This window comes from Semicossyphus pulcher, unplaced genomic scaffold, assembly GCF_022749685.1.
Source record: "Semicossyphus pulcher isolate SPU_LCO1_2020_fin unplaced genomic scaffold, fSemPul1.0.p SCAF_14, whole genome shotgun sequence".
NCBI lineage: Eukaryota > Metazoa > Chordata > Actinopteri > Labriformes > Labridae > Semicossyphus > Semicossyphus pulcher.
Window position 1 is genome coordinate 18,198,821 of NW_027211648.1, and position 26,503 is coordinate 18,225,323.

The 26,503-nt window shown below is 44.8% G+C and overlaps 1 protein-coding gene across 1 annotated transcript in view; it reads right to left on the reverse strand.

Annotated features, from left to right (window-relative positions):
- Positions 1 to 423: 423 nt before the first annotated feature.
- The window catches only part of crim1 (cysteine rich transmembrane BMP regulator 1 (chordin-like)), a 33,894-nt gene continuing 7,814 nt past the window's right edge, over positions 424 to 26,503 (reverse strand). Inside the window, exons 4-15 of the mRNA XM_069662535.1 lie at positions 20,393 to 20,635; positions 17,044 to 17,223; positions 14,206 to 14,409; positions 13,240 to 13,368; positions 12,771 to 12,924; positions 10,507 to 10,628; positions 7,780 to 7,998; positions 5,678 to 5,893; positions 4,423 to 4,644; positions 3,534 to 3,656; positions 3,048 to 3,226; positions 424 to 2,690 (exon numbers count right to left, since the gene is read on the reverse strand). Of these exons, the coding sequence (XP_069518636.1) occupies positions 2,496 to 2,690; positions 3,048 to 3,226; positions 3,534 to 3,656; positions 4,423 to 4,644; positions 5,678 to 5,893; positions 7,780 to 7,998; positions 10,507 to 10,628; positions 12,771 to 12,924; positions 13,240 to 13,368; positions 14,206 to 14,409; positions 17,044 to 17,223; positions 20,393 to 20,635 (2,186 nt within the window). The 3' untranslated portion in view covers positions 424 to 2,495. The remainder of the gene's footprint in view (positions 2,691 to 3,047; positions 3,227 to 3,533; positions 3,657 to 4,422; positions 4,645 to 5,677; positions 5,894 to 7,779; positions 7,999 to 10,506; positions 10,629 to 12,770; positions 12,925 to 13,239; positions 13,369 to 14,205; positions 14,410 to 17,043; positions 17,224 to 20,392; positions 20,636 to 26,503) is intronic.

Below are 26,503 nucleotides of genomic sequence, written 5' to 3' on the forward strand. Positions count from 1 at the left end.
GAGCTTTGACGAACAAGTCAAAACAACAGCACAGCCTGCACCGAGGATTATCCAGGTTTCCAGATCCGGCCTGCGCGTCCTTGTGCGTTTCTGTGTTTTATTAGCCCGCTGGATAGATGAGAGGTCTCCCCGCTCTTATTTAAAACTCAGGGGAGCCCCGCTTAGAAACCAAATACCACCACTGAACACATCTGCAAGTGCTACTGAGATAAGAGAACAACCGTGGTAAGCAAGAGAGAGCGATCAGATTTAAAGCAACTAAGAGAAAACAAATTCCCATTTGGAGCTGAACTCCAGAACCAGATGTGCATGAGCCTGCAAATGTGCAAGTGAGTAAAAACCGCTAACAGATACCATCTTAGATGACATCACTGCGCTTTAGAGGACTGTTTCTCCACACAGAGTATCAGCAGAGGAGGCTACTTTGGTTCACACATTTATTTTTCAAAATAAGTGTAAATGTTACATTTGATCATCTAGGAAACGTATGTACACAGTTTGCAACGGTGAAATAAATAAGTCGGTATAGAATATAGCAGATAGAAACGGTAATAGTCTACAATGTACAGCAGCTTTGGCTACCAAACGTTCATTTTTCAAAAGAAAACTCAAACTATAGTATTAATAAATAAAGCTATGTGAAAAAATAAATAAGGTACTTTTCTGTCCTACTAATTTAAACTACTTTTTACACAAAGAAGAACAAAGAACTGCGTAAGCTTTTACAGCCGCCTCTTCATTTTAAAGCACATGGTCGTGATTCAAACAGACACACATCTACTGAGTTGCTAAAACACTTCAATATAAATTGGTCTCTAACCAATTTTGGCATCAGAATGGTCTTTGTGTTGAGAAATTGGCAATGGATTGAGAACTCTGATCCAAAACGTTTTTTCTTCTACGGGACCCACATTTTGTTTCGTAACACGTCTCCGCTTCTGCTGGTCAGACCGGTGCGGAGCCTCTCGCTGCATGAGTGGTTAAACATCTCCGTGTGCTTAATATGCCCATCAAATCCCTGATTAGGGATCTTTATCCCTCCAAGAATCCTGCAGGGAGCTTTCTAAAAGAAAAGTGCTACGTCTCTTTAACATGCTCGGATGTTGTACCAGTAAGTACGGTTACTGTACAGCTCCCGTTAACGTCTCCGCATCCCATAATTCACTTGTACATGAAGGTGAAAGTGATGCTGTACAACACAATCGGTCCACCTTGAGTGAATATATTACAGTTTGTAGGTTCCTCGCACGGGCTGACGGTTAAGTGAAAACAAGACGTTGACACATTAAATGCATTAAGGCTAAAGAATTAAGGCTTAAAAATGAATCCCTACTATCACTAACATTCGCCGTGAACAGTAGCTCCACACACACATGTGAATGAAGTTAAGGAGTGAGGCATGGTATCAAAGACATTCCTCGCAGGTCCAGATGAGTTCTCTGGCACCGTTTTGTCTCCTCTGCATTCAATAAAACGACATTCTTCCCGGATGAACATCACTCCGCTTCACCTTCATTTCGCCGCTTTATAAGACGATGACGTTCGACTGATGAGCTGATTCCTCCCGGACGAGCCAAGGTCTACCGGCTACTGTATTGTGGGCGAGCTCTAGAGAGCGGATTCACATGTTTCCTTTTGTAGGACTGCGGTTTGTTGTCGGGAGTTTTCTGAATGGAATGGCTGGGGTCATGTGAAGGCAGGCTATTATTTGGGGAAGCTTGTCCTTCCTGAACTTAATCGGGGGGAATGTTTAGACTGGCATCTTCAAAATATTTCAATCTGGCCCATTGGAGAAACCCATAATAAAAACAAGAGGTGGCCAAGAACAACATTACAACAAGTACAAACACTGTAGAAATATACAAAAAGGAAGATGGAAAGCACACATTCTAAAGCAGGGGTTTGGATCAGGGGGTCCAAATAAAGCCTGTTGACTTGTTATGATTTGGCTTCTGCACCCAGTTTGATCCGACTGGATAATCAGTTCCTTTGGCCTCCCTGCTGATGAGAATGATTACATCCAAGAAGCACTGCTGAGTTAAGAGAGGGCAGCATCCTCTTTACGCCCCCTTTAAACTGCAGCCCAAACCCCCGTCCTAAAGCTTTTTATGCTCCTCTTACTGCCTCAAAGTTCCAGTTTCAAAGGAGGCAATAATAAGCAATCATATTACAAAGTTCACAGTCAAAGTCTGATTCTGACAGAGGAGCCTCTCTGGCTGCCTCCTCCTCTGTTTGTAAAGCACAGAGTGGCTGCGTCCTTAAAGAGTCTGTGCGTCCGCCTCCCAGCGTCTCCTTCCACCCAAAGATCCAAACACAGACGAATAAGGACACGAAATAAAAGAATCTGAGGTCACTTGCTTTGTCTCTTGGAAAAGTCCTCAGTTTTACTGTCACACAGAAAGAAGGTGTATCCGATCACCTTGTACACAGCGGCGAGAGAGAGAGTGGGAGGGGCCGGACAGCTCTGATCTGCAGGGTTTGAGCGTTGTGTTCATTTAGCGGGGCGTCCACTCGTTGCCCATGCTCAGCTTGGCCCTGGGGATGGTCATCTTGTCCACGCAGGAGGAGCTCATTTCCGGAGAGAAGTGGATGATGCCGCAGTCGTTCTTCACGTTCTGGAACTTGTTCTCCTTGGAGGGCTCCATGTAGACGACGGCGTTCTTGTTCACATGCTTCTTAAGGATCACCGTCTAAGCAGGAAGAGGAGAAAGAACATAATCCCTTGTTGTTAGCTGGATGTCATAATTCATGCCTTGACAGCTGGAAGGTGATGAAAGCTAACAGGATTTATGCTAACTTTCACTCCTTTGTTGTTAAACTGACGGCCTCTGATAATACTCTCTGATTTTCTGACACAACAAACTCGTTAAACGGTTCATTTTATGACGGACTTGACCTTTTTTCCAGTCCAAAGGTCGAGGGGGGGAACTGCATTAATCCTAAAGTCGTGACAGCTTTAGCGCTGGTTGTAGCACAAGCCTGAACATCAAGGAGCCGGCTCTTTAAAGTAATCACCTTATTTACGTGATTTACGGAGAACGCCTCACCTTCTTTGGCGCGCTGTAGCAGGACATCTGCACCCACTTCTTTTTCTTGTTGATGAGCAACGCCACGATGAGGAAGATGATGATGGCCAGTAGGAGACCTGCCAGGATCCAGGCAGCTGATTGGTAGATGAGGGCCATTTCTGTTTGGCTGGGGTAGTTCTCACCCAGAGCTGGCTCATCTGTGCGACAAGAACAACATCAATAAATCCATCCCGCAGAGAGTTTGTCATTAACTTTCCCACCACTTTCACCACATCGTAATTGGAAACAGCTCTTTTGCTTTTGGCAGATATCCTGGCTCAGTGCTGAAGTAGCCAGTGTCCATTTATCATTATTGTTTAGTTCAGCTTTCACTCATTTATCAAGCAATCCCAAACAGCCTGCATTAGGATAAACATGTGCAGAGATTGGCAAGAAGATTACACATCCAGCAACCAGGACGGGGTACTACTACACAGTGTATTAAAGGGATGAGCAGGCAGGTACCTGTGTCAGCGATGATGGGCGGCACAGTGACAGTCGTGATCCACACTGCACTCTCCACTGTAACGGTGGCCGTCGTCTTGGGAGCGTTGGTCGACACCATCACCGGCACTGCGGTTGTTAGTTCTGTTCAAACAGAAAATAAGATCCAGTATCACTGATGTAATCCAAAACATTGTAGATATAAACATTTCAAACTGTGAGTTTGTGTATAAAGTCTCTCGGTTCTTGATTGATCGGCTCTGTTTAGAGGAACTGTCCTCTTAACTTCCACTGTACTGCTATGTAAAGGCATAACGCAAAAAGCTGTGTTTTCCACGGGGCCAATAACACAAACAAAGGGCCGGTGAAACGGCTACATATCAGGCTGAACAATGGGAGCCTATGCTGAGGTTTTCCTCTATAGGAAAAGCTGACATGGAGCTTTGCCTTCCTGTGCCGCCACAGAGAGAGAGAGAGAGAGAGTTGCGCGCCGATTCAGCCGGGGACAGGAAACACGTGTGAATGTGCGGATGCTCGAGGAATGTTTTCGCTCTGAGTGGACCCTGTGTGTATGTCGCATGGAATGAACGTTGCGAATGTTTGCCTTTGTAGCGCCAGAGTGGCTACGAGTAAAAAACAAATGCACACATATTCAGTCTGGAAACCGGCCTTCCCTCGGTGACACCCTCTTTTTGACATATGAATTATAACTTTCCCAACAACAGGCTGTGCCTTGTTCCTGTTGTGCCACTTACAGCTCTGCTCCTCACTTTGTGGAAGTGTTTCATAAACTGCAGTATGAACTCAAAGCTGACTGTATTTTTAGTGCATTAAAAACACTCAGAGCTGATCTTTGGCACAAATACTTGAAAGCAGCTTTGTTTTTATTCAAATGCACAAAAATACTCACCGAGACAGTGTGGGCAGCACTGGCCCTTGCGTAAGACGGGCACCCTACAGTTGGCAGCCGGACAGCGCTGAGAGAAACACTGAATGGTGCCGTTGTTGCAGGTGCAGCTGGTGCAGGCGTTGGCCCTCCAGGAGTCTCCAGCCAGCAGCACGTCTCCATCGCTGGTGATGCAGTACTCCTGCTGACTGTTGTTCACCGGCAGCAGGGGGCTCAGCGTCTCCTCTGGGGTTGCACACAGGTAAAAATAGGGTTAATAATTCCCCTTTAATGGGACTTAAGGACAAAGCCTTGCAGAGAATTGCCATTGTCAAAGGGGAAACCTAATTTTGTCTGAGTTGTATATAACTACATGGCGTTTCCTGCTTGGACACGACTCCTACATTAACCCCTGCTGTATAACATCTCAATCCAAAGACATAATGAAGCCTTTGGGGTTCAAGATAACATACTTTACTGCATGTTAAACACAAGTGACTCCATATGGCAGATGTCAGCTCTAAGGCCTTATCTCTCTGTCTCATCAGACCACCGCAGGCCTGAGATCTGTGTCCTTCTAATGACCAAAGACTTAGTTAGCATGTGCACACAGCACTACCCGACGGTACACATACATCATAGGGCCTGTCAGTGTGATGTGTATTATTCCCACATTCCTGGTGACCAGGCCCATACATATATCAAAGGCCGGCCTCTGACAATCTGCTTTTGTGAAGGGGAGATGCAGCGATAAGGCGGGCCGGCATTCTTGAGGAGCCGCTCTCAGGCGCAGTCATGCATTGCTGATTTGTGGGCCTCCTGCTTGGGAGTGCTCGGGATATGTTGATTCTGAGTGTATAAAAGAGAGGCTGGGGTGTTTGGGAGAACGGTTGTAAATAAAACATGCGTGCGGTTTTGCATTCGCAAAGATATCTGTGTCGAAGTTCCCATATCCAGAGGAAAAGATCAGATAGAGTGCAAATGTGTTACATTCTTGCCCTTTAAGCTGCATGAGAGCTAACTGAACCTCTTTGGGTGAAAGCAGTCCACATGTGCTGCCGCCTGCCTGGAGGATCACTATGTAAACCCAACCGGTCTTGGCTGGTTTCTTTATGAGTCTGTGTGCCTAACATAAAACTGCCTGACAGAGAGCAACATACAAGTCTTTCCTAAACCACATGCTGATAGTACATTCAAAACAGCTTTATACTTCTGACGCCCCCTGCGGTTTTTCCGAAATGACCCGTCTCTTCCTGCACTCTGGACTTTTCCTTATTACCTGGGCATACGTGGCAGCAGGTGTCCTTGTTCCTGATTGGCGCCTGGCAGAGAGCCGGGGGACACACTTCGGTGTCGCACAGCACACGTCCCTTCCTGCAGGTGCAGCGCGTGCACTCGTCCAGGTTCCACGTTTCTCCTTCCACATAAAATTCGCCTCCAGGAGCTCGGCACACCACCATGTCCATCCCCTCTGGCTGACCGCTGCCCGACTCATCTACAGTAGAAGGATGAGAAAGGAAAACAATCGTTTGTGTGTTCTGCTATCAAATTCACATCATTCAGGCCGTAACAATAACAATAAAGTGAAACACGGATCCAGAGAGAGAAAACCGAGTCATAGGTTAGTAGAATAAAGATGCTTGGGAGATCACTATCCGTTAAAGAGAAACCTCGGGCAGAGTGGGGCGCTGTCCAAGTTGTGTTTTGACACTAGCTTAGTTAAAAACATCTTTCTGTCCAGCAGAGTAGCAAAACATCTGCAAGGAGTTAGCCTGTTGTCCCCTGACTGCGATGTGTGCACAGCTTCTGAAAGTTGTAGACATTCTTTCACTCCTAAATATTTGAACAGCCAACTGAGTCACTCCTCCATAAATATCCTGCATGAGTCGGACGGTTGTGGATAAAAAAAAAAAGAGTGTGGGTGTGGATCAGTGTGCCTTCCGTTTTTAGAGAAACAGACAGAGACTGTGTGTTTGAGAGTTTAAGTGGACAGGGAGTATAAGGCCTGAAAGCTAGCTAATGATCCTGAGCTCTCGGCTGAATGAGCTGTTAGAGGAGTTACGCTGTGTGTTGCCAGATGTGTGTGTATCGAATACAACTAAATGAGAGTAAAAGTGAGCTCTAACGTCTTCAGCCTATGTAACTGCACAAGAAACAGTCAAACTTAACTTACATCATTGATAGAGTTTGTCTTTTTTTAAGTTAGAAGAAGATTTTAAAGGATTATTCCATTGATTATATCTTGAGTGTTTTTGCAACTTTAACCATATTGTTTTGGTTTATTATACACATTATTATTTATATTTTATTCACAAGTAATTGGTAAGATCTGGGAACATTGCATCAACAAAGTAAAGAGGGGGTGCACCCAAAGTTTGTGGAAAACTTGCATCCAAAACATGTCCGGTTGATCAAAGCTTGAACCAGGAAGTAAGCCTGTCACCGTGTTAATCTCGTTGACGAAAATAATGACGAAAAATGTTCGTCAACGATCGGGACTAAAATGTTGGTGGTGGGCTGTCGGATATTCAAAATGCATATTTTCTCCCACTGTGCGTCTAATCTGTCAGTCAAAATACAAGCAATTCATTCCTGTAACTGGGTAACCCGTTTGAAGATAACGGGTGTCACAAAGGTGGTTGTGAACTTTCTCTTTTAACCCAGGCTTTCTGCTTCAGGCTCTGTGCACGCTCACAGAAAAAGGGGCGTTTTACACGTCATTTGACGCTTCTTCCGCACAAAAAGGAGCGATCATCGGCTGTCTGCTTCAGTCGGACTGTTTCAATGAGAAGCGATGATGAAAAGTAATCTTTAGATGCTGTGCCCTCATCGTTCTTTAACTGTATGATTGATCTGTTGAAATTTAAAGTCTTAATTTTACCTGAAGCAAACACATAAAAACGACAAGAGGCAGACTAAAAGTAATATATAAAAATTGAGTTTTTTGGACTTAAACTGGACTAAAATATTTTGAGTTTCGTCGACTAAAACACTAAAACATTTAAGGGTAAAAATAACTAAAATGTAACTAAAACTAATAAGCAATTTTGTTTGAGGACTAAGACTAAATCTAAAATAGCTGCTCTGTCAACTGTGATGGATGTTTTTTACAGACAGTTTTGGTGATAAAATCATGATTCACCTTTATTTTCTCTTCCAGTTTAGTTGAGCTTACGCCATGTTTATTAAAAGCCATCCTACTGTGTGATACGTCTGTTGCCCAGTAATATTTCTTCCAAACTGCGTTTCCAGATTTCATCAATAAACTTGTGTGTATGTGAGAACGCATGGTGCCTTTTTTAACAATAAAAATGATGGACAAATGTACAAAAAGTAAGATGGCTAGTAAATTAAAGTCATGGTTGCATTGCAGGGACGTACCCTCACACGTAGGGCAACACTGGTCGGCCCTCACAACTGGATTTGAACAGCTCGGCACGGGGCAGGATATGAGCACGCACATCTCCCTCCCGGAGTGGCAGTAGCAGTCACGACAGCCGTCATGCCAGCCGTCACCTTCCTCATATCGGTGCCCGTTGGAGGTGAGGCAATAGTCGGGCGTCGGTGCAGGCCCAGCGGTGCTCGGGACATGGTCGCTTTCTAGAGACACAAACATGGAAGGAACAGACGTTACTGAGGAGGCTACGGCCGTTCGAATCGTGTGCAAAGGTATCAAAAGCAACACAGCCTGCTCGGGCAAGGTCGTAAATTCAATGTGGAAATTTCATTAAGTATATTTATGATTTGCAGTAAAAGGGGTTTGTATTATTGTCTTAGGTCCAATTTCATTAGAGGCTAAAGTGAGAGCTAAGTGGTTATTTTCCATAGACTGGAATACTTGATCCTCCTTTATTGCGTATTTAAATCCCAATACTCAACTTCTTATCCAGCTACAATTAAAGCTTTACAAATCTCCAACAATTTCTGTCAACTGACAAAACTACAAGTTCGTAGCTGTGGGACACAGAGAGCTTATGAAGGGAGCAGGTTGCCAGTAACTGGGTCCCAGCATGTGTTAAACTCAGCAAGGCTCTTAAAACTTGTACAGATCTGCTTGGATCAGAAACAAGGGCGGACACAGTGAACTGTACGAAGCTGCAGAGTTCATGCAGGTGTTATGACTCTACTCAGAAGACACGCAAAATCATATTTCCCAAAAAAGGTTTCTGATCCCTAAATATTTTAACAGTCCACAGAGAGACTGATAGAAGAGTTCAAAATCAGGAAAACAAGAGATTCTTCAGATTCAGATTCTCAGTCTCTGTGTGTCACCATACAGGAAAACCAGAAGTATATTTGAGTCTGAATATTTATAATGCAGCTAAACAGGCAAAATAAACACACATAAAATGTGGCGCAGCATAAATATGGCATCTGCACGCTTGCTTTAAACTTGAGGTTTGAGGGAATCTAATTACATCTGCACACGCAGCCCCGGGTTAAAGCTAAACACCAACAAGAACCAAAACAAGCACATATAAAAGTCTCCACAGTCGAGCAGCAGAAGGTCAGAGGAAATCAAAGCTGCAGCTTCGTGGCAGAAATTCAACTCTGCTAACAGAGCGCTCCTATCTCACTTCATCTACGCTTTCCCCCTGCTCACATTTAATTCATTGTGGTGGTCTCACTTTCTTTTTCATATAAATGTTTCATATATGAGTGAAAATTTTAGACTTAAATGGTTGCAGAAGAAAGGGGTAGCTATAACCATTAATAGCATGGTTCATCTTCTGGTGATAATGAATATATTCACAATAATGTCAGGTTTCATCAAACATTTTTGGGATCATCATTTGATTACCACGCATAATAGTACCAGTTATGACCTGTAGTTGTTGAATCTTTTAAAATAAGTTTTATGTCTGAAGTGACCAATTCAATTAATTCTTATAACTGGTTAAATTAAACAGTGAATACTCTACTGTGTAAGCACCAGTAATCTTCCCAAAACTATTGTCACATTGTTACTTTTTAACATATTCACATGGCGGCCATTTTCCAGGGGTGGAAAGTTACTGCTGTGCTCTTTGTTAACAAAAAAGTGTATCTGCTGACTCGCTATTACCTCTGACAGATTCATCATCATCTGAACTGACAATGGATAGTGAAAATCTGGTGGCAAATGGGGCCATATTTCAAATTAAAACAACATATTTGATAGCTCATTAGCTACCGTTCGACAACAGCTAACGCTAGTATTCAGTCACTTCTTAGCTAACATTAGGGTTTGATGCTGCTAAGCTGTCAGTGAATAATGTGGTGAACAAGTCAGTGAACAATATCACATTGTTTAAACTTTTTCTGAAATAGTCCAATGACTATCTGTATTTTCACTATGAGTTTTCTTTTCAGTTGCTTATCAGAAAGCGCAAAAATAGCAAGTTGTATGATTCCTTATACGTTTGCAAACCTGGAACACAGAAGTGCAACATTATAACCGTATTATAACATCATAACTTTCCACCATAGCGTGACTTAAGAGGAAAATGGCGCTGTGAGTATGCTGTATCTGTAGACTTGCTATTTGCCCTATTTTGCTTCCTCCTGATTTGTCAGAATCTGAAGAGACAATGGATACCGAAAATCAGGTGGCAAATAGGCATATTTCAAATTAAAATATATTTGGTAGCTCATTAGCTACAGTTAGACAACTGCTAACGATAGCTTTCAGTCACCTCTTAGCTAACATTAGCGTTTGATGCTGCTACATGATACCTTAGGAAAGTACCAGGAAACGGTTATGAAAGGGGGCCAACAGAAATGTGAGCTAGTTATTAGTTGAATGCTAACGTTAGCTGCTGTGACTAAGTGAAAAATGGGGTGAACAAGTCAGCGAACAATATCAAATATGTTGACTGTGTGGATTTTCACTATGAATTGTTGCTGATCAATCAGTAGGCGCAGAATTGTCAGATTCCCTAAACGATTTGCAAAATCTGGAACACAGAAGGGAAACATCACAACAGCATTTGAGCTTCACACATTAGCATGCCGTCAGAGGAAAATGGCGCCATGTGAATATTTTGAATAGAGGTATTATGCAGTCAGACATACTGGGGTATTGCACAGAATTTGCTGTAGGTAGGATCTGAACCAGGGCACACTTACCTTTACACATGCAGATGGAGCAGCCCTTCTTGTTCTGACGATAGCCGTCACTGCAGTGCTTGTCGCAGGTGAAGGGAGGACACTTGACACAGCGACACATTTCGCACCCATGCTTGTTCCTCCTGAGGGAAAACAAACACACACACGATAAAGCACAGGTAGATAAAAGGAAAGGAAACAATGCCAGTTTAATGGATTCACGTTGAGGATATCTTTGGGATGCACAGAGGTCTACAGAGCAACATGGTGTTGTGAAACCCATATGTCCAAGTGTAGTATAATCAACATCTGGACCTGCTTTCCCCTCTCTACATAAGCTTCCTTTAAAGAAGGGCCAAATAAAAGGGCAACACGTGAGATCCCCGTGGTTTGCACATCATACCAACGCAAAGACTGGAAAAAGAACTCTAAAGCCAATTCAGATGCTTCCAATTCACCCTGCTGCCATCCTTATTGCTCTAAAATCCTTTAGTGGACATAAAAGAGCACCAAAGCAAGACGGGAGCTATGAAGGTATGGTGATTTTAGATTACAAGGAGGCAGAAAAAGCAACATTAAACAGATATTTTCAGGTACAAAGAGAGAGGGACATTATGAATCACAGAAGCTGCAGAGCCTGGAAATAGTCCAGTTGGATGCAATTATCTGCCTGATAAAACATGGATGAGTCGCAGGTTGATAGATCGTCAAAACCCAGATGAAAGAATGACCTGTATCTCGGTCTCGCCACTCTCTCTGGCTCTGCCTCACAGTAACTGATGATACCTATTTTATGAAGCAGTAGCCTCATTAGATGTGGGTAATTACTCAATTAATCTTTATCTGCCAGGCCAGCATTAATAAATGAAGCCCTCCAACCAACCGATGGGTGCTGTGTCCCATAAAGAGGACAGAGCATGTCAGGCTCAGCAAACAGAGCACCCTATCTATGCTGAAGCAGCAATAACAGCGGGTGAAACAACATTGCGAGGGCTTGGCCAGTGCCTCACTGTACAAATACAGAGACAGAGAGTGCTGCGACCTTAGAGCAAGGCTTTGTTTAAAGATGGTGTGTGGAATGCCAAGCAGCGCTTTGGGCTCCGGGGGGATAGAGGGGCTTGGGGAGGCACTGGGGGCCAACCGCTGGGACTGCTGGCTCTGCACAATTTCCAGTTTGTCACAAATGTGATGGCCAGAAGAATGCCATTCATGACCCGTGAGGTTAAAGTGATGATTTTAGGCTGTGAAGGATGGAAAACAGGACTTAAGTTGTTAGAAATACCCTGAGAATGTCCTTCATCCGAGTTTACAAGGTTTACATTCATCCTGCACCTTCAGTTTTGGATACATACATTACAGTTACTCACAGGATGTCATCTATACAAGCAGTATAAACACAGAGATCCTTTGTGGCTTTTGTTTCTTTGTGGTGGCTGCATGCAGTGGCTGGATGTGAAGGGACAGATCTACATTGTAAGGCTGGCAAGCTCTCAGAGGATTTCAGACTTCTGAGGCTAGACCTTAACAGCTGCTTACGAAGGATAAAGACAGGACTTCCTGTTCTTCTTTCATCCACAGAGTCCCCATCATCCTCTCTTCTCTTCTCTCCTTTTGCAGGCATATCGGGCCCATCTTGAGCCGCGGCTTCACAGAGCACGGTTGAGATACCAGAAGAATCCCGACTGTAAACGTTTCATAAAGGCCGCTTTTGTCCTGATGTGTTTTTGATCGTTGTTTTGAGACAGAACGATGATTTATGAAATGAGAGTGGTGCCTGGGGAGCGAGCGTCCCGGTAGAGAGCACTTCCAGATGTTTGATTGGGTTAAATGGAATTGAGAGGAGAGGATTTGCAGGGGGCTGAGGGGCTAGTGAGGACCTCACAGTGAATTACTCACATGCACAATCACAACCACGCACACGTTTAAAGACCTGGGATTGGCCACCCAAGGTTGGCCCTTTGATTTCAGGTTCCAAGTACTCTTGCAATGGTCTGTTCTACTTCCTTTTGACCAGGGACTGGCCTCTGGGCATCACTTGAAAATCTAAGTATTGAACTATATCAATTTATATACTGGAGGTAACTGTGGTAAGTTGACTTTAACACAGATTTTAGGGCGCAACATTCCAGTTTTGTTGCAGACAATGATTTTGCATGTCAAATGTCCTTCAAGAATGGAATAATTGGCGTAAAAAAAGCAAACAGCCACAAATGTATTCAAACAGGCTAAAAAGCATGCATGACAAATGAGTGTGAGAAACCGATGGGTTCACTAGGTGTACTTACACGTATCCATAGGGGCAGGTCTTAGTGCAGGTCAAAGGTCGGCACTTGGGCATGGGGATGCTGCACTCACAAACCTCACATCCAAAATCATCCCTCTCGAATCCCATTGGACATTGCAGGGAACAATATTTACCCAGGTCAGGGCAGGAGTCATCTGAAAGAGGTGAGGAAGAGGTCATGTGATAATGGGCACGAGCTGCTATTGGCCTGCTCACAGTAACATTCTTGTGAACCTTGCAAAGACTGCAGCTACGGACGCAAACAAGCTGCTGTTTGTGCGAGAATGTCTTTGCTGCTTTTATAACCGAGCGGTCGCCAAATTATTTTGACATCATCATGAGCAAATTGGTACTTACAGCAGTGTGTTTCCACTGTATTAATGCAAAACTTCTAGAGGCAGCTTTTCAGAAGAACAAGTCAGTCCCTAAAACCTTCAGGGTTCAACATAAAGTGAGAAAAGTGGACTTACTATTGAGACACTGGCAGAGCAGACATCCATTTCTGTCTTGCTGGAAGCCATAGGGGCACTCAGTGCCTGACAAGGAGCAGTTTTCCAGGGGAGGACACAGCATGGGGCTCACCGTTTCATAAGAAGGCTCTGGTGAACACGATTGGGAGTCAGAATTTAGCATGGGCGCAACAATAATCAAAGCACACAACAACAACAAAAACAGTCATTTCTGTTATGAATTTCTCTTTGTTTTCATAAATGTGTTCAAGGACCCACTCAGGTCTAATACCTCTATGCTTTTTGTGCCAACTGTAATAGCTACCCATTTACACTGCTCTTATTGTGGAGTAAATAGTGATTACAGATAAATGTGGAGCAATTACAGCAGGGTGGGTCGCACGGTAAGGGGGATTATACCTTTCTGTCTTATTGTGCGGAACTGTTTCCAATTAATAGGTTGTATGTGTCTAAAGTGCATTTTGGCTCTACCATTGAAAATAATAGCGTCCCCTGGACTCAAGTTAGATGCCAGCACTGTCCAGACTGCCCATTTTGAATCAGGGCCAGCTTTATTGTGAACCACAACAATAGTTTGGAAAAACACAGTAACTGTTCCCGTCAAACATCTCTTGCCACGTTCAGTGGAAGGAGCAGCTCAACGAGCTGTAACTAATTACACTCACAAAAAAAGGATCCACTTCAATTATGCAGCGTCCTGTGTTAAAAGCAGAGTCTCACACGCACAGGTGGGTCTCGTTTTTGGCGGGCAGCAGTAATAAAGGAACACAAAGAACCCTGCAGCTTGAAGAATTCTCAGTGGCCTCCTCTTTAATGAGCCCATGCCGACATGGCCTCTGTAGCAAAGCTGCGGGACCACAGGAGCCCCCTACATGTGGTATGTGGGCTAACGTGTACCTCATAATGTATAGAGCTATTTATTAGATGTGATAATGATAAAAAACAGCTTTTTCGTTTTGTCTCTACCTTCACAGAAGGGACAGCACTCTCCTGGGATCTTGACCGGGTTTTGACAGCTCTGTTTGCAGGCCATGGCTGTGCAGTGCGGCTCTCCATCCACACATTGGCAAAAGGTGCAGTCGTCCTCTTTCCACTGTTCCTCATGTGCTCGCAGCTTGTTATTTACCCAGCAACTGGCCTTCGTGCTGTCCATCGTCAGTAACTCCACATCTGGGAGGAAAGAAAGAGACGTGCACGTTGTGGGTAAAGGTTAGAGAGGAGGGGAATCTTTGATCTGATTCTTAGCACATGTATAAGTCACATGTATAGTTTGGTTTGGGTCCCATGTATGTTATACAACATCCTCTAAAGTAATTGAATTAACAGGAGACAGAGTGAGAGCAGAGCTGAAGGAAGCACGATACTCCATAAGGGAGCTAACAAGATATGGAAACTGGCTTGTCACCAAAACGCTGTTGATTGTAAATGACCTACTACATTTATAGAAGGGGAGAGGCCGCTGGCTTTGGGACAACATATACAGTGCAGGGATTTACGTAGAAATGACAGATGAGTTGAAGGGTATCATTGTGTCGTCCCATGAGAGATTTGATCATTGGAAACACAGCAAGGGTTATGACACTGGAAACTGCAAGTACCCACAGTGTCCACTGACTTTTTGGCTGAAAGTTCATCCATATGAGTTTCAGCTGTAACCCTGGAGGTCAAAGGCTAGGTCAGTGTTTGATACCATAAATTTCGCTCCAAAAGCAATGAAGGCCCCTTTAAAAAAGGAGATCTGTAGCCATCAGTCTTAACTAGGAACCGTAAAGTTTGTGCCAGTTTAAAAGCCAATCTGGGAAGCCGTTCTGCTCAGCAAGAGGTTATAAATAAGGCTCGACCCAGCTCAGAGTCAGAACGGTTTTAATTGTTTTTGTTGCACTTTTAAGTGGTAAAAGAGGCAAGTTAGAAGGTGGTCTCAGCATTTTGTTCATTCTCTGTGTTCAAGTGTTTGGTGTGGCCTCCTGAATATGTGTCAGAGGGAGGAAGGGTGCTGTATTCTGTGTTCAGGGGTCCTATTTGTCCTATCTGATCCCAGCTAGGTTTTGCCGCTGAGGTTTGGCCATCTGGCTGTGATTAACCTGAACGGGATCTATTTTTCTCTCCCCTATTCTCTCTCTCTAACTGTGATCACGGATAGTGCACCGTGAGCCTTATGATAAAACTTTAAAGGACCTCCTCAAGATTTAAGCATTTCACTTCTATCAAGCTGGGGTGATAGGCAGGTAAAAAAAAGAGTAGTCATGGGTGATGCAGCAGAGGCCTAGATATCCTGACTTTATTTGTCAGCAGTGCTGGTCAAGCTCGAAAATCCCAGAAGACTACATTACCCATAAAGCATCTTTTGGTTTGCTTTTTTGCCATCGTGCAATCTCCAAGTCTAATCCAACATTCAGTCCTCAAGAGTTTATAAGGCTAAGTGGTACAATCTCATATAAATGACGCTGTATTGTTTCACCAAAAAAAACTGCATCTCTACGCAGACGACTGTCACGTTTCTTCTGATAAGTTAAGACATTTTTTGGCCACTAGAACATGCTAAAAAACAGCATTTACCTATAATTACCTTTATAATTTTGAGCTTTATTTAGAGTTCAGTCTCAGTCCAATATTCATTCCTCTTAGGTCTGTTAATCCACTCCAGCAAGACATGATAAAAGTATTTCACTTTTAAGCTGCTTTTGTGTGTCTGATGTCTGGTGCTGAGAGGGAATCTTACAGTGGGTTCATCAAAGCCTTTTCACTAAAACCACCAGCACTGATTAGCTAAGTAAAAATGGACAAGTTTATGGGCTGTAAAACCAAAACAATGAGCTGAAAGATGCTAGAGCACTCAGTGGAGCTGAGAGGAACCACACAGTCTGGTAATCGTTACAATGCTTTCCTCATTACACAGTCCTTTGATCTCTACTTAATAAAATATTGATCTGTACGGCATAAGGTATAATCACAACCAGGTAACCTAAATACATATCTTAATCCAGATTAAGAGTATCAAAGCCAATGTTCTCTGCAGCCAGCCGTGCAGTAAATAGGAGCAGCTTTCCATAAGGAAAAGATGAAAGCATTCCATACCATCTAAATGCCTGCATATTGCAGGTGTTCTTCCAACATTGACCTAACATGATCCCCTCTGCAGTCTTGCTCTTTGTCTTTATACACTCTCTCTCTTTCTTTTAGGCCCATCAACTGTAGCCAAGAAGGCAGAGGCCAACACTGGCTACCGTCTCCATCCACTGGCTTTTGGCAGACTGTAATGTGGTTGCCATATGTGCTGCAACCACGTTTTTTTAACAATCCCAAGTGCACATATCAGAGCTCCCTACCTGGCTTTGAGCACATGTTTTCTGTGAAAGTAGGTCCCCCCCATTAAGCAAGACCAAGATATAAGAAAGCCAAGCGGTACACTCTAAAAGAGGGTTTTTATGTTCTCCCCAGTGGAAATGAATCCCTGGCTGGCTCCAGAGTGCGCCTCATGTATGCCAGGTAGGTTAACAACTGTGGAAGCTGGTTATATGAGGAAGCAATTAAGCTAGGGTCGCTGGAGGTAAGTGTCAGGCAAGGTAGGGTTTGATATCACCTCAAGCTCTCCTGGATCCACTTTTCACTTGGCCAGCTGGCTGCACAGGCCCACTACTCTGACTGCCACATCACCACTGGCTTAAACTTCAAAGATACAAGTTTAAATCCAACCCCCACCCCCAGCCCAAACCCTAACCCAAACTTCCCCAATATTATGAGTGTAACATTTGGCAACAATGAAGATTCTATATATGAATAAAGTAGTAAGGTTAATGTGCATACCTATGCAGACAGGGCAACACTCGCCCTCAGGAATGTAGAAGTTTTCACAGTCCAGTTCGGCGCACTCTGCCTTGGAGCAGAAAGAGATTCCTCCCCTGCACTGACACAGCCAGCAGGGGTCCATGCGGTACACCTCTCCCTCGGAAAACTCCTTCCCATTGTGGACACACTTTGGGGAAACTAATGAGGTAAACACGGAAAAGAAGAATCAGACAGATGCTGTAATCCTTAAACCGAACAACATGTGGGGATTATAATACTAAACACACTTCCCTCCACACTGCGGGTGATGGAGAGGTCACTGTGAGTTGTCAGGTGTCCATCACATTTGGCAAAGATTAACGCAAGGATTTCCTCCGTATGACTATATGACAGCAAAATGATACCAAACGTCAAGCTTGATCAGTGTGAAACTTTCGCAGCTGTATACAATCAATTACAAATTCGTAAACATCCATTCATTTTCTGCTATTGTTGGAAATGTTTATGTGAAGCAAACGGTGATGAGGTAGACACTGATTGCCCACGGGGTTGGAATGGCATTCATCAGACAATGAAGCCAAGTCCATGATGAGGAATTTCACAGGGGTCTATCAAGTCTTGAAAAGGCGTCTTGCACAGCAGAGTAAAAGGAAACAGTAGTGGGTCTGAGGATTTGGCAGAATCTGGGCTCAGAGTGCTGGTGGCAGGTGGAGTGAATCAATGCTCTGGTCTACCCTTCGCTAAAGCATCCAAGCTCTGGGAATGTCAGTTAGCTAAGTTCCCTCTGTAATAAAATAAATGAGCTTGGTTACAGCACCGATGGAAAACCTTGGTCTAGTCTTGACTTGCATGAATACAATAAATATGATTCAGTAGTTTTGTAACTGAAGCAACAGGAAGATTACAGCGCAACGTCGCAATGCTAATCCTGGATTAGACATTCAAATGTACCACAGTGGTTAGGTTGACTCAACATCTCAACTAACCACACAGTAACCTTTCATCCATCACACTCCAACATGAAGGAAGTGAGGCGATGTGGTTATGCAAGTCTCCCAGCTCATAGAGAAGTAGCTATACTAGTTAGACACGTAGATATATTGCCCAGATGTAAGCAGATGTGGGGCCAGTGGTTTCTATAACAGAGAGCGGTGGTTACGACAGCATCTGTACGCCATACCTTTAAGCGCAGACTCAAAGCGCCTGCCGCCAATGACCCCATGCCTCCCGAAAACCAGCTCTGCACTCTAACACAAAGCAGGTGGGCCAACTGAGTTGAAAGTAGACGGAGATTTGTTGATCTTTTATTCCCTTCCATGCCATTCTTTCTGCCTTTTCCTCTCCCTCGCACTCAGTATTCCTGCCGTCCCGCTTCGCGTGCAGCAAAACCAAGCAGAGAAAATGCAATAAGCACTTTAGCTGGCCGAAATCAAAAGGCACGGCAACGGTTTTTTAACGCTCACAGAAGCAATAGGAAGTCACATGAGGGGATGCTCACATGTGATTTCCGCAGTGTTTGTTAATGGTAATCCCTAAAACAACGTGCAGCACAGAGTCTAAATTCCAGTCATGCTTTGTGATGTTTGGTCTTCTCTAAATTGAGGTGAGGATTGGATGTGGAGATGGACAGGCCATAAAGCAGTGACCTTTCGCCTGTCTAAATCATCCATTATGGGCTGTCATACCAATGCTTCTTGTGGTTTACAGGCGCATACAAGCGAAACCACAGAGGGAAGCTTTGACTTTTCCCATAGAAGAATACTGATGATTGATTAAAGTCAATGTTACAGAGATACTTTTGATCAGTTTGGAATAACAAATAAAAGAAATATGAGCTTATTTCAATAACACAACCACTCATCAGCCTCTGAGAATATAGTTGTTGTGTGTTTATAACAAACTCAAGCTGAGCTCCCTGAGAACCAAAAAATTAATAAATCAAATCATAAATCTCAAACCCAGGGCCGACTGCAGAGTACATTTATGTTTGTAAAGCTAAAGCGGTGATAAACAGCTGGCCAGATCAAGAACAATCATGTGTAACATCATATGATATTAGGTCAGGTCAGCTCTGCCAGGTTTGGCCTGCAACCGAGCTACAGCCATTCTCCAGCCAACAGTGGAAAGAGTCTATCGCCAGTGGAGGCCAAAACACACAGGTGGGATTCATTGTCACTGCACACACTGACCCTGACTAAATGTGAGCCCTAAGCCAAGAGGGCAATGGAAACAAGTTAATCAGTCCAAGCCTGACACACAGAGACAATGGGGGCCACGCTACAGGGGCTTCCATTAGAGAACGGGTATGTGATTTGAAAGCAACTTTATATTTAAAAGGTACAGTATTTGTAGCCAGTGCTAAGGGGGCCTCCGGAGGACTAGGGAGGTGACGAGGGGGCCCGGTGTGTGTGTCCTTGTCCATGTCCCTGTCTGTACAGCGTTCTGACACGGCGCGCAGTCATGCAGGCCTAACGGACAGTAGGGGTAGCACAAAAGGCATCAAGCCCTGGGCCCAAAGAGCAGCAGACACTTGTTATCAAAACACTGATCCCATGGCCCCCAAGGCTGCCATTCAGCCCCCGCCGGCCTGCCGGACTCGATTACCCTCCCCACTGGCAGACTGGAGCACATAAAAAGCATTCCCATCAATGAACTGTTGAACCTTTTCCCTTTGGACGTGTGACCAGACAGGAACCCTTTGACACTGCACTTCTGTTGAGCAAATTCGTAGCCTAAGCACTTTTCTGGTCACTGGGCTCGTTAAGTCCATTAATTCCGGGACACGGCACTCATTTATGCATGTGGAGGGGCCAGAATGGGAATTTGTTCTGTTGGTAAAACAGCGAATATTTGTTGGGAGCGCAGAGCAAACAGACCAATACCACAGGTCCCCTCCCTGCCTTCCTGACGCTCCTGGCTGCCTCTGGGCCACGTCGGAGAGCGCTGAGGGGTTTCTACATGTGATGGACATCTGCTCTCTCTCGCTTCTTTTTCTCTGCTTTTCATCTGTCTCTTTCACAGCATGTGAGAAAACGACACACCAGCAATCTGCTTTAAAATACCAATTATATTTAATATCTCTTCAGGCCATAGAAATATTTCTGGAAACACCCCTGAAAAAATGTCTTTGAACCATAGACTTAACCCTGGGAGGCATCGGCTTAGCCCGATAAACAGCCGGTAATTATCCAATCAGCTACTTCTCTTTTCATGTGTGGACATTTGGTCAGCAGGGAAGAACGCCTTACTCTGAGCAAAATAATTGCTTCCTCAGAGGCGATAAATCTCACACCAACTGTGCCATTGCTACCCCCAGCGGGAGAGCAATCGAAAGAGATTGTGTAGTGGTCAGTTTAGAGAAAATCACCTTTCTGGCACTCAAAGACATCACAGCAGTCTCCTGGCTGACCGCTGGCCTGGCTGATTGGCACGGTGCGCTGTCCGCTCGGGCACTGGGGCTTGTGGCAGGCGCTGAGGTCGCAGGTGCACTGGGGTGGTATGGAGGGGCAGCAACCAGCAGGGGGCGTGTAGCTCTTAGTCAGGACTGAACCCTTGGGGCAAGAGGGCACCTGCAGGGCGGGACACGTCACTCCGGCACACCTCAGCTCCTCTGAAAAACAAGGACATGCCTTTTCATGTTATGATACAGGTGGGCATGCAATATAAAGTTTGGCAATTTTAACCTTTGTCTTACTTTCTGCAAAATTCTCTACCACCACCTTAAACTGCCCCAGGCTCTCACAGTATCCACAGTGTTCTCCGAGAGGAAGGAGGGTCTTTCTGTGCTTGTGTGTGTGTGAGTATGTGAGGGCTGCTTCCTCGTAGTGTCAGCTGAGCCACTTAAGAACAGCGCTACTCGTGTTACGCTCTTAAAGCGGAGTTCACCCAACACAAACTCCATGCACAGTCACCAGATCCCCACTCCGGTCCGTGACAGCTTCTCAGCATCCTGTCAGAGAAGTGAGAGCGGGCGCTGTGGACACGACAAGGCTCGCCGAGTATCCTCTGGGCCTCTGATCCCACCCAGCCAGACTCGACTGCCTCACAATCCAAACAACCCCTCGCACTGTAAAACCAGTCATTAATACCCGCCAACCTTCAACAGATATTTCCTTCTTGCCAGGCTAGAATCTTCCCTTCATTTAGCATACCAGGATGTCTATTCATTCGCCCGAGCCAACATAATAGCTCTAATACCCCTTGTTAGGTGGGAAGGAGGTGCGAAGGTAACTGAAAATCTGGGCAAGGGGCTCAGGGGTGTATTTTGGAGCCCGTTCAGGAAAAGAAAAGTGGAGCGCCCCTCTGTACCGACATTGTACGAGAACAGTAGCTACCTTACAAAGATTGGATTACCAAACCAAAGAGATGTGTTTATTTTGGTTCTCAGAGTCACTGTAATGTATACAGTGCAGGCTGAAGAGAAGGATTGCAGAGAGCAGACTGTCATATAATTGTCAATCACTAAGTAATGTCCAAGATCCCGAGCTGAAAGCTCAGTAAATACACACTCTGTGGCACTTGGACGGCTGAGAGGAAGAGCAGAAAGGCAGCTTAACCAGCACGCAGATTATGCTTGAGAAAGAGGAAAATCCGATAATTGTGCATGAGTTTAAATCATCACTGACATTTAAAGGACAAAATGTGTCAACAAATGACTTCTAAGAAAGTTGAATTAAATAGATTTGTGATTTAAGTATTCGGAATACTTGACAATCTTTGCATACATATGGTTTTTGAGGAGAGGGAAGGACACAGGCTGAGGTTGCGTAACAGAGCTTGGGGTTTTGGTAGTGCTTCCAGAAGCTGAGTTTTGTTGATGGTCTTCCCAGACTGGTGCTGGCTCCAGTCCCTCTGAGGATATGCATCATCCCTGATATTTGAAGACCTGTAAGTGGATCCCTCTGGGCTTTGCCACAAGATGGGAAAACTGAACTCGGGAGCAGCTCAGTGTCCACACTTCTGATCCCCTGATAATGGCTCTGCTATGCCAGTCCTTAACTCCAGAGCCTGATCGACTTTATATTTCTGCCATTTGAGCCGTTTTAGATAAGTTCTCTGACCTGATGCTCTGCTGGCACTGCATTCAAGCAGCCGATTGATGTCTACCTGACCTAGAATAAACATGGAGGAGAGGGGCTGTGAGACTGTGGCTGCTGTATTTCGATGGGTGGGGGTAACATTTCTGACAGATGAAATTGAGGATAAGGGAAACGTTGAATTTTTCTGGCTCCAGATAAATAGAGCGGGAGTGTGAGGTATCTGTACTGTACTGTTTACTCTAGCAACCTGGGAACAGTGAGGACAGCCACAGAGCTCTCATTGATAAACTTTGTAGCTGAATGGTGTCATAGAAAATGAGGGGAAAACCCCTGAATTACGGGAGGCTACAACCCTTTTAACGGTTTTTGGCCTAATTCCTGTGCTGGAGTTAAATAAACTTCAGTTGGAAGCTCTGATTGGCGAATGTTTTACTTCCAATAAAGTCTAGCGCAGTCTGCTGCTCATTTGAAGACTGGTTTTGCATATGAAAACCTAACACTGTTTAAAGCCATAGAAAATACCCTGGGACGATCTTGCACAACGTTCTGCACTGAAAAACCCTTTTTTTGTGTTTTGTATGTTTCCCAGAGAAGGCTGATTACTCTTTCAGTAGTGATAATGGCTCGGGTCTGAGTGGGCTGGGAAAGCAGCTGGCAGACATACCATTGTCATTTAAATGAATTGAATTGTATCCATCTGTGGAAATGGTCCAACACTTGCAGGTCCAATTAATATAATTTTCTAGACGGCGCATTTATAAGCACAATAGGCAGGCGGAGAGGATGGAAAAAGTCAGCAACAAATGGATTTTATCCTGTGCTGTTTGTGTTCTATCTCGCAGCATAAATGGCTATAATTAGTGAGTCAGCAACCACTGAACCAATCTCCACGTCACAATGGTGGCCATACTCCAGCTTGCACAAACACAAAAGGCTTGATTTGGTATGCTTGATAAATTCTCTATGCAGATTAGAAAACATGTGCTGCTGTGCGACTGTAAGATAGCAAAGAATGGAAGACCTTTGACCTCAATGCACAACCGGCAACAATCTAGAGTCACACACACACACACCTGACGCTGGTCTGGAAAAGGTGGAATCAGGAAATTGCTTCATTACCACAGAATGGTCTCTTTTGTAAACAAAGCATATTTCTGGCATCTCAGCAGCTCATTGAAGAAAGAAAAACACCTCCTATCTAAATGGGGTTTTTCTTCACTCTAAGCCTGCGTACAAGGAGCGCAGTCTTTCCCCAAACCAGCATGGCTGGGCCAGGCAGAGGAGGCTGTGTTGACAGCCTGAGTTTACTCATGGAAAAAGCACACAATGTGAGTTCTGTTCAGCGACTGACTTTGGAAGCAAGTCAGCTGAGAACAAAGCTGTCTCAGTCCAGCTGCCCTCCGTGGGTTTCTGGTCCGTCCTCAGGTTTTATAAAGTTGCTCCGCAAAGGGACACATCAGGGCCGTGTCTCATGTAAAGCTGTGGGGGCCTGGCCCGGAGCCCACCAGCAGTTACAGCTGAGAAAGTCGGCATTGTTCAACGTGTGTATCGGCATGTGTGAGTACATGTGTGATGACCGCGGAGCAGGTCTGGGAAAGGGTCCGGGCCAAAGGCACAGACAGGGTCACCAGCAGTTACACTTGGTGGGAACTTCACACCATGGTCAGAAGCTTGAGGTAGTCAGGCGCAGGCATGTGGCCGGCAGGCCTGCATCTGCTGCCTGCACGCCTCGCTCCCTCACTCTTTGGCTAAATATTTACAGATGAAAAACGTGATCTCAGTGTCATAAGTAACGCCACTGCAGCTGTGAATGAGCATGTTCGGGTTGGGTAATGAGTATGTCCACATGTAGGTGCACATTTGTACAAAGAGTTCTCATGTTTTTGTGTGTACATAGCAAGTGTACAAAGCATGTGCGCATTCCATTGAAACACACACCCTTTCCTTGCCTTCAGATGGCCAAGAAGATAAGGCCTTTGACAGAGCGCAAAAGGGACTTCTATCTAGCTTAAGGGCCCATCCGTCAGACAGAGATCAAACCAGCGCATGGTCTACTGTTACATCTGCCACAAAATACAAATGTAAAGTGGTAGCCCTCCTCCAGGGTACTGTGCATGATGCACTGGAATAAAAGTTGTCACTCAGAGGACACTATACTTAAAAAACAACTCAGCTCAACTCTGTGGGAGACACTGGGTGTAGACAGCTGTTGATGAAATAGTGGAAGAGGCAGTTGAGTAATGTATGGATTTCCCTTTGGGGGGGAAGGGGGAAGAAGGGAAGGATGGAAGAGGATAGAAGACATGTGCATGGGAACAAGAAGAGTTGGCTTTAGCTGCAGTCGGGGTGTCTTTGATTTGTTAATAGTTATGGTTAGGTCAGCGAGCTGCGGTTCTACGTCTAGATTCAGTGAATGGAGGGTTTGAACAGGGCATGCAGAAACAGTCTTTATGTGTGTGTGTCTTGGCTTGTCTCGTTGGCCTGATGCTGGCTGGTTTGGTGAGCGGCTGACCAAGAGTAGTGGTCTGAGGTTGAAAGCAATCCCAGCATGCCTTAAAGGGAAGTTCTTTGTCTCAATCGCCACACAAGAGTTTTGTTTCCTCTTTGAAATCACAACCCACACTCATATTAAATACGCACACACTGGGAAACGAGCAGCTTGCAGGGTACAACAGGGCCATAGAGCCACTGAGACGTCTCACGCCCACGCCAGCCAGCAGCGGTCTGGCTCGGCCGGTAATAGCTCTGCCACAAAGAGGCTGCAGCCGAGCAGAACTAACGGTCCTTTCACAAGCACAGATTGAAGCAGGACGGAGGTGGCATAGGTGGGTAGATTTGTTGAAGCAAGGTCAGTTTGTGCCATGGTATCATAGTGGGCACTGCTTCCCCATCGTGAACTTCCATCTACCTGTGAGGGACAAGTATTAGTACAAATTTGGAACGATGTTCAAGCGCTGCTTGGACGGAGACGGGCGGAATTTGTAGCTGAGATGACAAGGAGTCACAGAAGTTACAGACGGAGCATAGCGCCGGAGAGGGGGCGGAGATTAGCATGTTGACACAGGTTTTGTGTTCCCATCAATGCCGATTGGAGCTGTGGCTATAATTACCCGGGTCTACTGCAGAGTCATTTGACCCAGGTCTGAATGCCAATTGTAGCCTTTCCCATTAAGCAAAAAAGCCGAGTGCTAGCGGGTGTTAGCGGGTTTTTTGACAAGTGAGAAAAGGGCTTAAGTTGAAGCCAACCAACCTATTGCGACATCTTGCAAGCTATTAACTTTTTCCTCAGTGAGGCAGCTGTTTTTAACCAGTTCTGGAGCGAGAATCCACGCTCTGCAGCCACACTCACCCAGTGTGTGTCGCCCAGCTTTGCCCAGTCAGAGTAGATTTCCCGAAATCCTGGATGAAAGTTTTACAAACTGTGTGGAATTTCAACCTGCCAAAGCCACAGAGCGCTGTCGTATGGCCGAGAACCGAGATGCGATGGCAATGGCTGTATAAGTTTATATTAAATGTCTCTTAGCAACACGTCTTTTAGTATATCCAACAGCCTATTTAATACGCCATTACACATTTTTTTATTATTTATTTATTTGGCATATTTTCCCACCGGACATTTTGGCTGTTGATATCTTTATCTGCCGGACAACGACACGTGATACCGGCGTAACCCCTGGTTCCGATACATATACCATTATCGGTATCAGCATCTGATACTACCTAAAATGCCAGATTGAGTACTGGCGAGCATGAGGTTCAGATAAATAATCGCGTGACAACAAACAAAGCTAGCCAATGTCAATACTTTGACACACACAAATCAAGTAGTCCTCTTACTTACTGTAAATGATCTTTCATTGTACAAAAGGGAACTACTATATTTTTGTGAGTTATTTTCCACACATCCTGATTATCAGTCAACGAGCAAGTGGACAACCCGACTGCTCTAGCAGACTCAGATTTTAGGTACCATTGCTTGTGAGCAGATGTTGTGATTCCATGTGTATGAATCATCTAAACACTTCTTTTTGCTTGTTCCTGTCAGTGAGCAGCAGCAGGGGAATTCCTCTTAAACAGCAGTTAGAGGCCTTATCATGAATGAAGTATGTAAACCATCCTAGGGTGTAAAATTACCAAACGCCACCCTAGCAAGACCCCCGAGCCTGTAACATGAATACCTCAACAAAATGCTCGGTCTCAATTGTGATTTCCTATCTTCCTGCGTCTGCCCCCCCCCCCCTCCCTCTCCTACACTTATCACATCCTCTTTTCCTGCTTGATGGTAATACGTCTGCACACTGATTGAACGTTGGCAGCATGCTATATCCCAGCAGAGAACAATATCCTACTTATACTACAAGAAGTAACACTAACTGTGACTAGGCAAAAAAGATGTTATAACAGTTCACAGTGAGTCACAGCGAAGAGATGAACCGACA